Below are 17,308 nucleotides of genomic sequence, written 5' to 3'. Positions count from 1 at the left end.
GCAATGCTACTAAATTGATTTTACCTAGTTAAATGGATTTTTGAAAATATTATACTACCGCAATTCATTGTAACCATTTCCACTTGTAAATGATCTATTTAAATAAGATGGTCACTTTTGATGGCAAAGGGACACACATTCATTCAATACAAGTAAAATGAACAATATTGAAGTTTTACATTTTATTATAGAATTCATTCTTCCATTTTCTTACAATACAGCTTCTTTTTATCCAAGTTCCCTTTTTCCTACATATAAGAGTAACTATTAATACGAAATACTTAAGCAAACACTATACTATAAAGTATAGTATATAATCTATATATATATATACTAGATATCTACTGATGGACAATATAATGTGAATTTTAAGCAAGAGGGAGAAATCTAACGTACGGTAATTAACATAACAGCGTAAAAAAAAAATATATTACAAATTTTCATAACAGATATTTGCTACTCACAAAGATCTTGTTTAAAGGCTCCAAGACAAGAAGAAAGAACATAACGAATATTTTCAATGAAGATAGGAAAGCATTTTTTTACGATTTTTGTAGAATTTGGATACATTGCATAACTGCCCTTATAGTGAAAAATAACGTGTTAAAAAAGTGCTTTTTTCAGTATAACAAATATGTTGGTATCTCGGATATGTACTGTTCGCACTTTGATAGAAAGGCAATAAACCATTAGTAAAAATCTTTTCTAAAAAAAGTAATAACAAGTAATTAAACTCCAAAAAGAAATTTTTGCCATACAAATAAAAATCAAACCATTAAATAAATAAAAGTAAATTTTGCTGTAGTATATGCTCAAGTAAAACGATAATGATAATCTCACTTCTAATTCTGGTTGGACTGGTGTGTCACGTTTAATATCGAATTTGCCAGAGAAAGAATTCTACAATGGAACGAGAAGACAAAAATTGAGAGGGATTTCTTCATAAACCTCTCATATAATACAAGTTGCATATATTATTTTGATAAATAGACAAAATAATCTGTGAAACTTGAGGTTGTATTAAAGTGACATGCCTCTTTGATGTCAGGATTTTGATTGCTTAATAGGTTTCAGTTCATTCAGTTCAGTGCTTTTTGTGGTTTCAATTTAGAGACATTTCTTTGTGTGTGTATGTTTATTCTTTAAAAATGAAGTCCAGTAGAGATTTTTGCATTTCGTTAATGTACTAATGACACTAAAATATCATTTATATTGTAAGATTGCAATTTTGTTCAAGATTGTTATACTACCGAGATTCTCTGTAACCATTAAAATACTATGTGTAATAGAACATTTCCATCAATTTGTTGATAACTTATAGACAAGAAAACTCTCTCTTAGTTTAATACTATTTTTTATCATTTCATTTTTTTTACAATAAGAAATCCCTAGTTTGTTATCCTTTCACCATTTTTTTAACAGTATTAGAAGAAAATATTAGAACAGTTTATAACCTGTTGCCTCCTACACAAGAACCCTCTTAATGCTACTACTACATAGTCAGTGGCGTATTCAGCCACCCGAAATTTTATTTACTATTTTAAAGTAAATGAAATTTCTTTCAAAATTTTTACATTTCCAGGAATAAAGTTAGCAAAGATTCCACGGAAACAAAATCATAAATACACCACTGTACATAGTTAAGGTCCTTTCCTTTTATCATAGTTTTCATCATTTAAAAAAATACAACATTAAAATATGGGTTTTCACACATTTCTAAGTTTACATTTTACCACTTAAATCTCTTATAGACAAATAAATTTCGTTTGTGAACTATATTCTCCTTTTTGCGAACATCATTTAAATCTTCATATAAGCACTTACGAAATGAACAATAAATATTAATAACATAAAGTATGGTCGTATCTTATTTGTTTTCTTTTATACAGTACAGTTACTTGAAAAACATTATGTTCAAATCAGTCATCATCAAAGATTAATGTAATGGCCGTGTTGCAGTGGTTGTCAAATCAGGCAACAGGCTTCTATGAAGATGGTATTCAAATGCTTGTTGTACGATATATTTTTATTAATATTATAACAAAACGGTACTTAATTTAAAAAGAAACACACACACACACCTCGTACAAACTTTCAAGCATAAATTATTATGTTGAATTTTTAGAAAGGAACGTTGATGTAATTCCCATTCGTAAATTTACGGATACAGTGGAGACAGTTAAATACAGAGTTTACATATGAACTCGCAGTCTCATCGGTTCTAATAGGGGCACTGATGTGATTAGTACACATATATACGGGCCAAATTCGCCTCCACTCAACATGCGTTGGCCTGATTCAGCATGACTCCGTTCGATTTATTTCGTACTGACAAAAGTGTGCTGACTCGGATCAACCCGGGCTAGAGTCCCAGTGCGTAAAAACCTATAGCGGAAGTGATTTGTTTATTGTTAGAGCAACCTAAATAGATACTAAAGTCGTATTGGAAAACAAAATCTGTGAGAGGGCAGGAATGCCACTAATGAACCAAATTTCAAACTTTATCACCTTCGCGATTTACATTTTTGTGTGAATTCATGAAAGTTTGAAGTTGATGGAATAGCTATTCGGATTCTTGAAGGAAGTCTCATTGGTAAAAAATTAGAATTTTATCGCTTCAAACTTAGTGAAAGAAACTTACTTAATGTACTGATTCTTGAGTAGCCAACAAGGAATAATACATTAAGTAAGTTTTCTTCCCTCAGTTTCTAGTTTTATCTATGTGTCTTTCCTCAAGACCCACCATTGTGGAATAGTGTAAATAATGAAGAAGGATCTATTGGAATTTAAAAAAAGGAAAAACATTAACATAAACATAGTGCTGCAGACATTAATACATTCTCCAAAGTACTTTCGGTTAATATAAATATTAAGAATGAGACGAATTGTAAGTTCAATTTTAGACGTGTGAGAAGCATAGGAATGTTTTCAAAATGTAATACTATGGTTAATGTTAATCAACAGTGTACAAGGTTAATAAAAAATCATTGAGTATTTACAAGTTAATCTATCAGGGATATCAGCATGCTTTAGAAGTGTTTCCTGATAGATGGATTGGACGTGGTTTTCGACAATTAATAGCACCTCTGGACTGACATTCCGAAAGTTCCGATTTTTCATCGTGTGATAATAAGTTGCTTCAAGCAGCAGGCTGCCAGTAACCATTACCACGCAACTAACGAACAGCAAAAAATTTTTAGGCATGCATTTTACACAAGCACCCGAGAAATGCTGAGTAGAATCTTAGAACGTAACTGGAGGCGCATAATTATGTGTTACCAAAATGATGGTATCCACACAGACACTTTGGATTAGATTACTACTTTGTCTCTTATCATATTGGATGTTTTTCTGATCTATAACATTACTCCATCGCAAAATACATTAATACAAACTGTATGTAAGGAGACTTTCGGATCACCCTGTACATAAGTTATTGTAGTTTGTGCAATCTTTTCCTTAATAAATTATACAATATAATCTACTGTTCGTATAATCAATATCTGTTTCAGATTCTTAACTACAATGTATAGTGTAACATATGATTTTATGGTTTATTAAATATACTGGAGTGTCAAAACTGGATCTGTGCTAACTATCTTCCAATGTTTCAAATCCAATAGAACATCTTATCTAACTTGTTATGCCAAATGTTTTTACACCAACAAACATAAATTCACAGATTACTATTTATACATTTATTCCACTAAATTCCATGTCCCCATGAGAGTATCCAATATATATCCAGATTCCATTAACTTTCCATGTATCTATTTCCTACTCATAGATTATAGTTATCGAAATAACATCAAAGATTCCTAAATACCCATATACATTGTACTCTTATTGAAATCCATCTTGATATGATAAATTGTTTTCACAGTGTCATCCCTAGCAACTAACATTCCATTTCTAGGCATGTGCTAACTTCTATAACCTTTGTTATCCATCCTCCATAGCCTCATTCCCAACACATTGAAATCCATCTTGATATGATAAATTGTTTTCACAGTGTCATCCCTAGCAACTAACATTCCATATCTAGGCGTGTGCTAACTTCTATAACCTTTGTTATCCATACTCCATAGCCTCGTTCCCAACATATAGTACGCAATTCACTTGAATCTTATTATTTCCTCGCTTTTACTTTGACTGATGTACAATCTAACCACAAGGCAGACCTCGAGGATCACTTGTTTCCTGCGGATCATAGTTTGTGAAACTCTGCTATATATAGTACTAGACTTGATGCTAAATATTGATATAATACTACATTGGGCATTTTAAAGAGACAAATGATTATTTTCTTTGTTGGATCAAAACTGCCAACAAACTTTGTTACAAGTATGTTTGTTCAGGGTAAAAGTCTACACCTGTATACTCCTCTACCCATCTATAATCATACGGTGAAAACCATTTAACAATAATTCCTGCGTTCCTCATCTTGTTCAGACCAAGTTGGTTTAAATTTCTCATATTACTGTTTCTGGAATCAAAGCAAATGAAGCTTATTTTGAGGCGAAACTTTCGAACGTATTTCTTCATTTCTCGGTTAAATTTTATCAGCTTCAGGGCACAGTCGTAGCAAGGTGAGTAGTTCATGCGGAAATGAACAAACCTGAGAAAAAAGGAAAGACGCACACATAAGAATATTTGATGATGTCTTTAAAATATAAATGAAATTATTTAAATATACAGTATTATAGTTTTTTAAAGTAAATAGAATTAATTTATCATATCGAAATTAAAAAGATTTGTAACATTTCCTCCATATATAATAGGGTCAAATTCAATACAGAAAAAATGAATATATTGATATATACAGAGAAGGTAAACCACGTTGAAAATGAAACACTTAATTTAACTGACAAATTCAGGAATAAGGAGCTTTACAGTCACTACAGTTACTGAACAACATACTATATATTCCTACTAAAGTTGCCTTTGTACGTTACTTTGTAATACTTAAAGAGATGCCTGTTTTTATGAATAAATTTACTGTACAGTACTTCTTTTTGGCAAATAAACATGTACAGTTCGATTATCCGAACAAACCAGTTTTCCGAACACCCATGTCCCCCAATTACTTCGGATAATCGACGCTCTACTGTAGATAGATTTCTCACTATCTGTTCCCGTTTTTGTTCTATGGTAATATACCTTGAAATCACTAATCAGAAATCACTAATTTGATTCACTTTCGATTTGAATAGAGAGTTAACAAAGGAGATGGAACCTATACTGGGGACGGTTATTAGATATCTTTTACCGTTATTGCTCTGATATCAGTCAATAGGCTGACGGACAAAGCCGTTCTATTAAGACTTCGGACAGTTATGCATAACATAGGTTGCAAGTCGAAACATGTGAGTTTTGTTTCCCAATGTGAAACTACGGTAGTCTTCCAAACTATAGGAATTTAATAATCAAATTTCAAGTAGTATAACTACTGGTTGCAATAGATTAATATATGCACAAAGATAGAACCTGTTTCTCCATATCAGAACGCTAAATCCATATCACAAAGCCATTACTCGCTATGCCTTACTGTTTTTATTCTTTGTTGCTAAAGGTTGAAACAGGAAATCTTTAATTTGAACCACTTCTGGTTTGAATAGATAGTTAAGGAAGGAGACAAAACCTACTCGTGAAAAGTTGAATCGTTTGCAAAAAAAATTGCATCTCGATATCTCTTACCATTTCTGCTTTTCGGAGACATTATATTGAAACCGAAAGTACAAGTAAATTTCAATCACTTTCTCTTTTCGTAAAGTGTTGCGGAATGTTGTCTTGAGACCCTAAATAGATTCCAGAAAATTGCTTGATACTATCTACTATTATTTTTGTTCTATGGCAATAAATGTTGAAACCGAAAATTATTAATTTTAACCGCTTCCAGATTCAATAAAATGTTAAGGGAGAAAATAATACCTACTCATCAGAAGCTGAATCAATTACAAAAAGCTGCATCTCGATATTTCCTACCGTTTTCGTTCTACAGAAACCAGTATTTAAATTGATAGTAACAAAAAATTACAACCACTTCCGTTTTTGGTACAGTATTCTAGGTTGTAACGATATCTTCTCTTCGCACAGTAAATCGATTGCAAAAAACCGCTTATTGCTATCTATTAGCAGTTTTGCATTTGTGTATTATGGCCAGTGGCTTAAGAATATCCTTTGGCGCCCCTAGGCAAAATCCTAGTGGCGCCCCCTCATCCATCGAATACGCCCCATGCATGACCATCTATAACTTACGCGTACGAGCAGAAACGCCCATAAACAGAAAACTATGAGTGGGAGAGTATGGTTGTTGTTTTTTTTTTTTTTTTTTTTTTTTTTTTTTTTTTTTTTTAATCGTTGTGGTATCCCTTTCAAAAGTAAACTGGATAGATTGTCCTGTTCATTAAAAGTATACTCATGTAAAATTCAGACTTCTTTTTAGTGGTAGTGTAAATAAACAGTAATATATCAACCAGTATTACCAAAAGTATTTCGAATGAATATGTATATAGTATGTTACGGTTTTACATAATTATAAAATAAATAATAAACCTTGTTATTTATAAGCATTTTTTCTGTTTTCATTTGTTTTTAATCGACAAATTGTACACAAAATCTGAAGCTTTTCTTTCTTGGTTTTGCTTCTGCAAATTCTTTTATCAGATCAGAGATGTAAAATCCATTAATTTTTTTCGCTCAATACTCAGCATCGCACACCCAAAAGGGGTTCTTGGGTCATACTGTTTATGAGATGTCTTAATTAATTTCAATTTAGAGAATGATCGCTTAGCAGTTGCAACTGTAACAGGAAGAGTTACATATAAACAAAGCGCAGTCACCAGTTTTAGAAACGCTGAGCTGAGATCCGATTCGGTAATAAAATGAAGAATCACTTCGTGGGTTGAAAGATTTGAAAGTCTGTCTTGAAAAGTGTCTTTGAAAACCAACACTTCTCGTGGAAATTCACTGGGTAAATCATCTGCATACAGAAGCGCAAAGTTATAAGACTGCTTGGTGACCTCTTCTTCAGGAGTGGTTCGTAACATCGATGATTATAAGAGCGAAAATCTTCCACAATACCCTTTGATCTCGAATTTTTTGACGGTAAATAAATCGCGTATTTTGTACCAATTCATCAAAGAATATTTTCGGCACTCTCTTCTTTCTTTCTTCTAACTTGTTTGAAACACCAAATTTATTTTGGAGTGCTCGTTTGGGCGCTTCTGACGTTGGCATCCCGGGCACTTGCATGGAATAGATGAAACCTACTCTTGGGACTCTGAATTAATTGCAAGAAACCGCATCTACATATATCTTATTTCTTTTCGCTCTATGGAAATCAGTATTGAAACCGAAAGTAATTGTAAATTACAACCACTTCCGGTTTCGGTAGAGTGTTGCGATTGTTATGATGTGTTCTTTTGACAACTTGAATCGTTTGCAGAAAACGCCGTAATCATTTTGTTTTATGAAGATAAATGTTGAAACAAGAAATGGTTTATTTTAACCACTTCCGGTCTAAATAGAAGGTTAATGGTGGAAATGGATTCTATTCTTGGGACGCTGAAGCAATTTTTAAACAAAATGAATTTTGATACTTCTTATCGTTTTGCTTTGATACCTGTCGACAGACGGACGGACAAATACATTCTATAATACTTATGCATAGCATAGTTTGGAAGTCTAAAAGTAAAAATACAAAAGTTATTTACGGGTAATTGTATGTAGGCCTTCAAAATTTTCGTAGAATTTTGTCGCTAATTTCGGGGCTACGTTCATATAAACCAATTCGTAGATTGGGGGAAAATTTTGGATAATTCTGATGGGAGTTTGCAAGAGAGAGAAAAAATGTCATTAATATTTTGACCCTACTTGGGCAAAACGAGAACTGGGGTCCCTAAAAGTAATGAAAATGTTTATTAAGGTGTTAAATTCTATGTGGTTCCAAATTTCATATTATTATAGGGGGGCCCTAATTAAGGAAATCACCAACTGCGTCTCTAGAAATAACAAAAATATCTATTAAGGTTTTACATTCTATGGGGTCGAAATTTCATATTTTACTAGTATATGGTTTACTCCAGTAACTCGCCAATTGTGACCCTTAAAATATTTTTAAAATGTTTATTAAAATTTTAAATACTAGAGGGAGCCCAAATTTCGTATTTTATATTATCATATAATAAGTGGATTATCAAACGATAAGTGCATAAAGTTTTTTTTTTAATTATTAACATGAAATAATGAACAGATGAAATACATCATGTAATAATATGCGTAATGCGAACATTTTATGTGCAAAAAGGAGAGCGAAAATGGTGAACACTTTCAATATTGAGAGAAAGGCGGTTGTGAATAATCAAAACATCCAAAACTGACTAAACCAATGAGTACCTCAGCAGCCAAAACAGATAAATATTTTCATCATATTAACTTGGTAGTAAATACCTTGTTATCAATTAGGTTGTAAAAACACCTTATTTATGTCATCAATGTAATGACAATATTTCTCAGGAAATATTATTTGGACTTTCTAGACTCAAAAATACGGTGTCAAAACCTTCCCGAAAAGCAAAATAAATAATAGGACAAAACAAGGACCATAGTGCATATAGTGCATATATAAAGACAGACTTTTAACCAAAGATTTATTCGGATTTTAATCCTCATTCGGTCTTCATTCATTTCAAGTTAGTCAAACAATTCTCTTCGATTCTCCTTCCGTTTCTGCGTGACAATGGAGAAGTCTCTGAGAATCATTCAACCAGGACATAATTGTAAGATTAGAATTAGAAAAAAGGACAACTAAGTATCACAGCACTGTACAGCAAGGGCACCGATTTCTCTGTAAACTTGGGGGGGGGGGGATCATTCAGATGCAGAAGGTATATATATGGGTATATATATGTATATATATGAGAATTTTAAGACAAATTGCACTCGAATTATGCCCTATATTATATTCATAAATACAATAGGGGGCACACATGAGTTTTGGGTGAGGCCGGGCCCCTCAGGATCGGCGCCCTTGCTGTACAGTATAAGTATGACAACTTATCACTTACATATTTTTGTAGTACTTATACTATGTTTCTTCTTTTGTATTTTATGTGGGTTGTTTCTTTTATATTCAGAATATTAATCATTTTCAGCATTCTACATTTATTAATATTCAGTTTCTTTTATTTTACCATCTGTCACATCTGAATGAAACGTCATGATCATTTGGGTATATTTCTTCGTATGACAGACAACGCATTAAATACACTATGCTATCAAAACTGACCGAAATTAGAAGTTGTGAGTTTAAAATTGGCTTTATAAATCAACGTGAAAGATATTCAGAATATTTAGTGAATTCCAACATTATTCTTATTTGTTTTTATTCAATTTCTTTTAATTTCGATTAATTAATTTATTTTTTAATATTTTTCTAGGGGTTCCAATTTATTGTTTTCTAAAGGTCTCAAATATTGATGCTTGTCCGTCAGGGAAAGTTCCGAGCTACAATGCTGCAACTGACTCTCCAAGATTGGTTTCATTCATTAAAGACTTTTGCAATATTTCTAGCAGAAAGCAATTTATTGTGGACAGAAAAAATAATTTCAAGTGCAACTCGCGAATATCTTATATGGTGGTTCATCAAATCATTAATATTGGACAAAGTTATTTTAAACGAAAGGATCTTTTGTCTACTCTACTCTACTATACCGCTGTTTCAAACTGTAAGAAAAGTACGTATATTCTGTGTTAAACACGTATGAACAAAGTCCTTAAGAGGTTACCAAAGAATTGGGGTAACAGAACACTGCGAGTCCTATCTGATACTGTCCGTAAAACTGAGTTATCTCCCTTAATTATATATATAGATATATATATATATTGAAATGTTCTTATAGGCAGAGTCAAATAACGGTCCGGGCTTGTCTTTTCCCCTTCACCAATTTTATTATAAAATTTCTAAATACAATGTCTTTAATTTACAAAGAGTAATTAATAGTGCCTTTTCTCCTAATTTGACCAGATGAAGGAGAATGGTGTTTTGCACGGTGCCCCTTCAGCTCATGGCAGCATTCAGAACACTTGTAAGGTTTATAGGTGAGTTTTGTGGGGAAAGTCCCTCAGCTCATGGCAGCCTCGTGAGGTTTTAGTTGTAGTTAGGATCCCTAGTCCAGTGCGACATAGGGATTAGAAAAGGTGTACCCCTAGTCCAGTGCGACCTCGGGGCAGGTAACGGTTAGTCGATCAGCGGTCAAACTGATGTCTGGTTTCTCCGTGGTTCCTTTTATATTTGTCCTTATCGGGTGGCTCGTACTCCTTCGGATCCTTTCGTGTGGTCCGTCTCCTTTCGGTTTCCTTCGTGTCTTCCTGTTTAGTGTATCATCTGCTTTTGTAAATAATGGCACGTGTCGGTATACATGTGCTTTTGTAGTGATGTGGGGATCCTTACAATATATATAATTTTGCTGTGACAAACAAGCAATAAATATCTGTCGGTATTATGGAAGTGTCCGTTATTGAGAGGTCCATTCAGAGAGGTTTTACTATATATTAAATTAACGGACAATGCACAGCAAATTGTGTTAATTATATAAAAAAAAACTAAATAAAAATTTTAAAAAAACATGAACCGGCTTTAAAAATACACTAAAAGACAAAAAAATAATAATAGCACTGAAAAGCAAATAATATTAATAAAGCACTTAGAAGCAGAAAATAATTTATTCCTATTATATATAAGTCGTGCTAAGCCGAAGAAATTAATGCCTAATATGAAATTATTTCAATGGTAATTTTATCACGTATTAAAATGTTTGGCTTGAAACGACTTCAAATCATTTTTATTGATAACAGTAATAAATTGAAGAGATCAGTGGAAGAAGAGTCTATCCCACAATTTTGAGATTTGGAGAGAAATGCAGTTAAAGTAGTTTTGATGAGAAAAAAATCTAAGTAACGTTGGTACTTTAGTTCGTAAGAGTAGATGCAGAACACTATTGCATATCCCACAATGCATTTAGTTCAATGAGTAACACTAGATGGCACTAATTTACACTGCAGCCATAAAACTCATTTGTCATGGAGGAGTGAGATTGGCCCTTCTTCCACCAAGCCCTTCAATTATCTTGTGCTTTTAAGCTCTTTATTATTATTACTATTATTATTATTATTATTATTATTATTATTATTATTATTATTATTATTATTATTATTATTATTATTATTATTATTATTAGTTTTTAATGCTTTTATTCTGCCTTTTAGTGCATTTTTAAAGTCGATTCATGTTTTTCCAAAAAGTTTTTACATTTACTTTTCAATGCGTTTTTAAAGTGTTATTTTTTCTTTTATTTTTTCCAACTTTTCGTTACCTCAGTAGTTTATTGTTGTTGCTGTTGAGTTTAACAGCCTGTTGAGCAGCGATGCTATATGAGACGTGGACCTATTGATTAATGTGGAATCCGAACCACAGGAGCTACCGCCAGGAATCGAACCCGGGCCCGAATTAAAGACCCGAATGCTAACCGCTTAGCCACAAAGGAGCTCACCTCAGTAGTTTAGTTAGATACTTAAACTAAAGGTAGGACATTAACTCTGTATTAAATGGGTCTCCCTACGAAATATGCGTGAAGAAATGGGAAATAATTAATAATTATTAGAAAAAATATTGATTCTTTTCAATTATAGGTAAAAATCTTCTTTGGCAATAGGTAATTACATTAGTGAAAACCGCATCCAAATATCATGTAGTCTAAAAAGTAGTTAGCGTTTTACGCATGAGATGGCGTAAGTGTTCCAAATGGCAGGGTATGTGAGTTACAGCAAGTCCGGCTCAACGTCATTTGACAGCTAGCTAGTGGACAGTTAAAGCTAGTGGATGGACAAAAATGTTCGAATTCTTAAAATCAGACGTCAGATATTGATGAAGATGACTTAACTTTCCGGAAAACACCTCTGCATTTTACAATGTTATTTCGACCAGGCGTAAATGTTGCACACGTCCGTCAAGAAATTTGCACTGTTTATGGGCTACGTTACTAAATACAACAGCTAAAAGATAATTCATTTGTCTTCGTCCTGAAGATTTCTTGTTCAAGATGCTCCTCACAGTGGAAGAACAATCTAAAAAAAGTGTATGACATTCGGGCCAAAGTTGAACAAAACATGTAAACAGCCAGACATTGCTAATGACCTAAACGTTCATCACCAAACAGTTTTAACCAATTGGAAAAACTGGATAGAGATGTTTTCAACCCCTTGCTTATATGTAACCCACTCAGTGGCGTAGCACACTTTTGCGCCCCCCCCCGCAAGGTATAGAGAAGGGCCCCCACTTGTAAAGCCGACAGAAGTAAGGTTGAAGTTCTATTTCTTTAGAACTTTATTCATCGCAAGACTTCGGGGCCCCTTTACCTCGGGGCCCCCCGCACTGCGGGGGTTGCGGGGGCAGCTGCTACGCCACTGAACCCACTTAACTTTAATGAATTCTGGTTGCAACATATTTTAGGCTAAGTTTTTTTCTCATTCGTTGCAGGAATTGTTTTATTTTTGAAAAAGTAAATAATTAATTACTTTAAAAAAAATATACTTATAAACTTTCCTTAGGAATAGCTTTTTCGATCAATGAAATCCATATCGAAATATGACCAACGGATCTCAATATAATAGCGAACAGCCCTACAAACATGCAAATATACAGAGATTAAAGTGAAAACCTCCTTTTATAAGTCGGTTAAAAACTATTTTCATTACATTTATTTACATTTATGTGGCGCATAAAATTTTCTACTCGACTTTAGGGATTGGCTCGATTTTTAAATGTGATTACGGGTAATTAGAAATAGCCACTGTCTTCAAATTTTCAGTAATTTATTACTACTGTATATCTTTAACTTTCCATCGCCAAATTTTTCTCTAACTTTCGTTGTCACCTAATTTTCCGCTCTTTCATCGAATAGTTTTCCTCTAATTCCTGTCGCTTAATTTCCCATCGCCTAATTTTCAGTCTCTTAATGTCCCTATAATCAGGTATAGGATCTAGGTGATAAGTATGCTCTCCTTCCTAGAGATTTAGTTAACCCATAACATCGAGAATACTGGATAAAGCACCTCATATTCTGCACACACGTAAGTTCCCTTTTCCCTTTTTGTTAAATTTATTCCCTAGATTTCCTAGATTCGGGAATTTTCCCTCAAACTATGAACACTGCTTACGCCTTCTTAGACGCGGCTACTACGAAAGAAATAGGTCTAACAATTTAACGTTTTCACAAATTCTAAACTATTTATGTACGTTAGGAATTAAAGTAAGTTGTTTTACAATATAAATTCTTAAATTTTGGTTTTCAAAACTTATATATGATTAATATATAGCGTACGTATATAGGAGTTTTCGATACACGGCACAGCACTACCAACACACCACTGTAGAAGTTTTTTTTTTTTTTTCGTCGGGTGTTAATGAACTATACCGACAAACTGTAAGAGGTGATTCCTCAAATCAAAATAAGAGAAGAAGTTCATATGAACCTATGGCGAAAAGTGCGTAGTTTCAGAGCTAGGGCTGTCCAAAATCGCGAAAAAGTCAAATTTCAACAGACCCTATTTCGAATTCGAGAGACTGTGGATGGGGTCCTTATCAGCGTAAAGAAAGCCACGCATAATCCACAAGTGCAAATTAAATCAATTCTCAATAGATGTAGAGGGTATTCCCTACAGGGTGTAATTCTCAGATATGTTTTCAATAGAGTTTTCAGATATACCCTGATTTCAAGAAGGGTCCAGAGTAGGCAGGAGGTAAACCTTGACAACAATGGACATCCAATGCTTCGGAGGGAAAACGGGAGTGTTAGGAACCAACAGCTCCATGTTTCTTTGTGTTCGGAAAAACGTGTGATGATATGTATTTCGTCACGGTATATTTCACGATTTCTTCACTTATAAACATGAAAGAAACATCGCACCATGCGTTTTTCCGAGTACGAGAAACCGTGCTGCTGACGATCCTTAACACTTCCGACATCGCGCCAAAGGATTCCACGTTCACTACTATGAAGGCTTATCGTTTACCTACTTTAGAGCAATCATAAAGTCAGAGCATATCTCAAAATTCGGCTGATGGCATGTCTTGGAATTTCATCCTGCAGGGAATAATCTGTACACCGATTGACCATTAATGAAATATACACTTTTGGATTGCGTATGCGTGACTTCCTTTATGCTGATAAGGACTACCATCCACAGTCTCTCGAATTCGAAATACCGCCTCTTGAAATTTGGCTTTTTCGAGATCTTGGACAGCCCTAGCTCTGAAAATATGCACTTTCTCCATAGGTCCATATGAACTTTTTCTCTTAGTTTAATGTGAGGAATCACCTCTTAAAGTTTGTCGGTATAGTTCATTAACACCCTGTATATATCGGGTGTTATGAAAATGGCGCCCACGGACCACAGAACGTTATTCTACGAGTCAAAATAGGGGAGCGCGCTGGCTCAGTGGTAGAGCGTTCACCTCCGGTGCTTGTGGTCCCTGGTTCGATACCAGCTCGCGCTGTGTGGACTTTGTGGTGGACAAACACCGTGCTCATGGATTTTCTCGGGGTTCTCCCGTTTCCTCCCACTTTCTTCATTCCACCATTTCACTCATTTCTCATTATCGCCGTCCCCTTTAGCCTAACCGGCATAACCATGGGAAGTTAAACTTAAAGATTTCATTTTATTTTTTGCAAGTCAAAATAAAGCAATATATATATATATAATACCTTTCGAGACCTCGTCTGGAGACACAAATTGCACTATGTGGCAACGTGGCAAATAAAGAACCATATATTAGATCTACCAATCTATCAAATAGTTATACCGATTCTTTCGAGATGGCATCTTAAGTAGATATTGATTGACACTAGCATCACTTATTAGTGTAGCAATTGATTCAACTGCTTGTTGCATTCGTATAGCAATGTTAATGGCTCCAAGTTAATCTGCGACATTGCCACATCGTGAAATTTTGATTCCCCATAGCGGTTGAAGGAGGCCCCGGAGGGCAAAAGATCATATAACATTTTCGGTTTATTTTGGCCTCAAGAATAGTGCTCTGTGGTCCGTGGGCGTCATTTTTAGAACACCCGATATATATATATATATATATATATATATATATATATATATATACTAGCAGCGTTCACCCCGCTTCGCTGCGGTCACCCCGGAACGCAATAAACTTTGTTACTTAGATAATTTTTACTTTTTCGCTTTCAAGTGATATGATAAAAACCATAGAAGATTGCAGTAAATGTTAACATTATATCGCCTGTCATTTATGTTAACCCGCCCCGCTTCGCTGCGGTCACCCCCGAACGCAATAAACTTTGTTACTTAGATAATTTTTACTTTTTCGCTTTCAAGTGATATGATAAAAACCATTATAACGCCTGTCATTTATGTTAACCCGCCGAGTGACACGGTCATGCGGGTTGCATATAAATACGTTTATTTTTATACCTATGATGAACTAACAAAGGATTTGTACGTAATGGACACCTGAATGGTCAATTATCTCAAGACACTGGTAATTGAAAATTAAAGTGATATGATAAAAACCATCTAGGGTCCAAATCCTAATAACCCCCCAAAAATAAAAGAAATTGGTTCAGCCGTATTAGCGTGATGAGCGGACAAAGGATTTGTACGTTCTCTTTTATATATATAGATATATATATCTCCGGACCTTAAAGACAGAGATGAGTAAGTCTTTTTTTCTGAAAATGAGTTATTGCCAGATTTAAAACGCGTATTCTGATATCTCTTATTCTTAGAAAGCTTGTAGTTGTATTATGAATACTTTATCAAATAGCAACAATAAAATTGGATATAAGTCCGAAGGCTCTTAAAGGCAAAAAGAAGTAAGTCACTGTTTTCTGTCTCTCCTGAAACTTTAATAAAAATTACTTACTCCCCTCTGCCTTTAAGCCCGGATATATATATAATTTTTTGCAGTCACTAACTGCAGCAATACCAGTACTTTGGCAGCTCCCCAATCTAACAACACAAAATTACAGATAACAAATAATTTGCATTTTGAACAATGTTGAATTTGCTTACCTCTTTCATAGTAGCTCTGTATATTGAAACATTAACAGAAAGAAATAAGAATAATAAAATATAATATCAAATGTACGTACGATATAGCATAATCCCTGCTTTCCAAAAATTCCATTAATAAGATTTCAGCATGATCTTCTTCATTATCAAATTGATAACCCTCGTAAGAAAATCCATATGTTGATGTTCGTTCATCTAGGATAACAGTTCCCGTTGGGAATAGGCAATCATTGGTATCTCGCATTAGTTCTCCAGCCTTTTTCCAGTGTCTCTGTACATGTGCCTTGTAGGCCATATTGGTACACACTAAATAATAAGGAACCAAATCTAAGTGCTTCCCTCCTTGGTCCTGATTTTTAATTTTGTTCTCCGTATGTTATAATACAAGCCTAACACAGTGTAAAACACGATGAAACACGCTACTGCTTTCTACCAAGGTCAAGGTGTTCTTTTCGTTTTGTTTCTCTCTTCTTCCTGTCTGGATGCAACTTTTAAAGAAAGAAGAAAAAGCAAAAGAAAACAAATTATTAAATTTGCTACATAGGCTACGTAGTTCGTATATTTGCACCTAAGTTTCGAAAAAATATTCACATAAAAATAGGGGAAGAAATTAATTTTTAACAACACATTTCGCCAAGAAACACCGATTATTTTGGTGTCTGCATCAAAATAGTACAGTATTGCCAGATATAAATATTAAATAGTAGCGAGGTTGTACTCCAAAAGTAGCGGATTTGAGCTATTTGTAGCCCAAATATAAAAATGAATTATTTTACAGCTATACATTTTTACTAATATATATTTAGTATATCCTTAACATATTTAATGGAAATACCTGTACTCTAAAATACGTTACATATCTGGGTTGGCAACGGCCAGATGCCTACCGCCATAGGCGTCGACTTGAAGAAAATATTGAGGGGGACACAAACAATGAATAAATATATCATTATATTTAGCAGTTTTCTATCAACTGCCTGATGAAGACCCCTTCCCCCCATCCAGATCTCTGTGCGCTGCATACGCTCTGCTGGGAAATTCACAACCTAAGTCAAATTTGCCTAAAGGCATTAAAAAAAAAAAAAAAATGAAGTTGAAAATTTGGAACTTCACTGGAAGTTTGCGTACTTCATTGATCTTTACTTGTCATATCAGTGCTACCAGAGTGTTGGTTGAAGCTTCAGTGCTCTATTAAACACAATTT

The 17,308-nt window shown here is 34.0% G+C and overlaps 1 protein-coding gene across 1 annotated transcript; it reads right to left on the bottom strand.

Moving 5' to 3' along the window:
* Window positions 1–1,051: 1,051 nt before the first annotated feature.
* On the bottom strand, window positions 1,052–16,611 carry LOC145694762 (uncharacterized). Its single transcript, XM_081771381.1, has 2 exons — window positions 16,185–16,611; window positions 1,052–4,618 (listed from the first exon to the last, which is right to left on the bottom strand). The coding sequence occupies exons 1-2, from the start codon at window positions 16,397–16,399 to the stop codon at window positions 4,339–4,341; spliced, it is 495 nt and encodes a 164-aa protein (XP_081627507.1). The 5' UTR covers window positions 16,400–16,611; the 3' UTR covers window positions 1,052–4,338.
* Between the last annotated feature and the right edge of the window lie 697 nt (window positions 16,612–17,308).

The sequence above is a fragment of the Thermobia domestica genome, chromosome 1, assembly GCF_964235325.1.
Source record: "Thermobia domestica chromosome 1, izTheDome1.hap1.1, whole genome shotgun sequence".
NCBI lineage: Eukaryota > Metazoa > Arthropoda > Insecta > Zygentoma > Lepismatidae > Thermobia > Thermobia domestica.
The sequence above is the reverse complement of the archived record's forward strand: the minus strand, read 5'-3'. Positions and strand labels throughout refer to the sequence as shown.

Coding starts and splice junctions, on each gene's coding strand:
- LOC145694762 (XM_081771381.1), bottom strand. CDS start 16,399: ATGGCCTACAAGGCACATGTACAGAGACACTGGAAAAAGGCTGGAGAA. Junction 4,619..16,184: donor AGCAGGGATTATGCTATATC/GTACGTACATTT, acceptor CTTTTTTCTCAG/GTTTGTTCATTTCCGCATGA.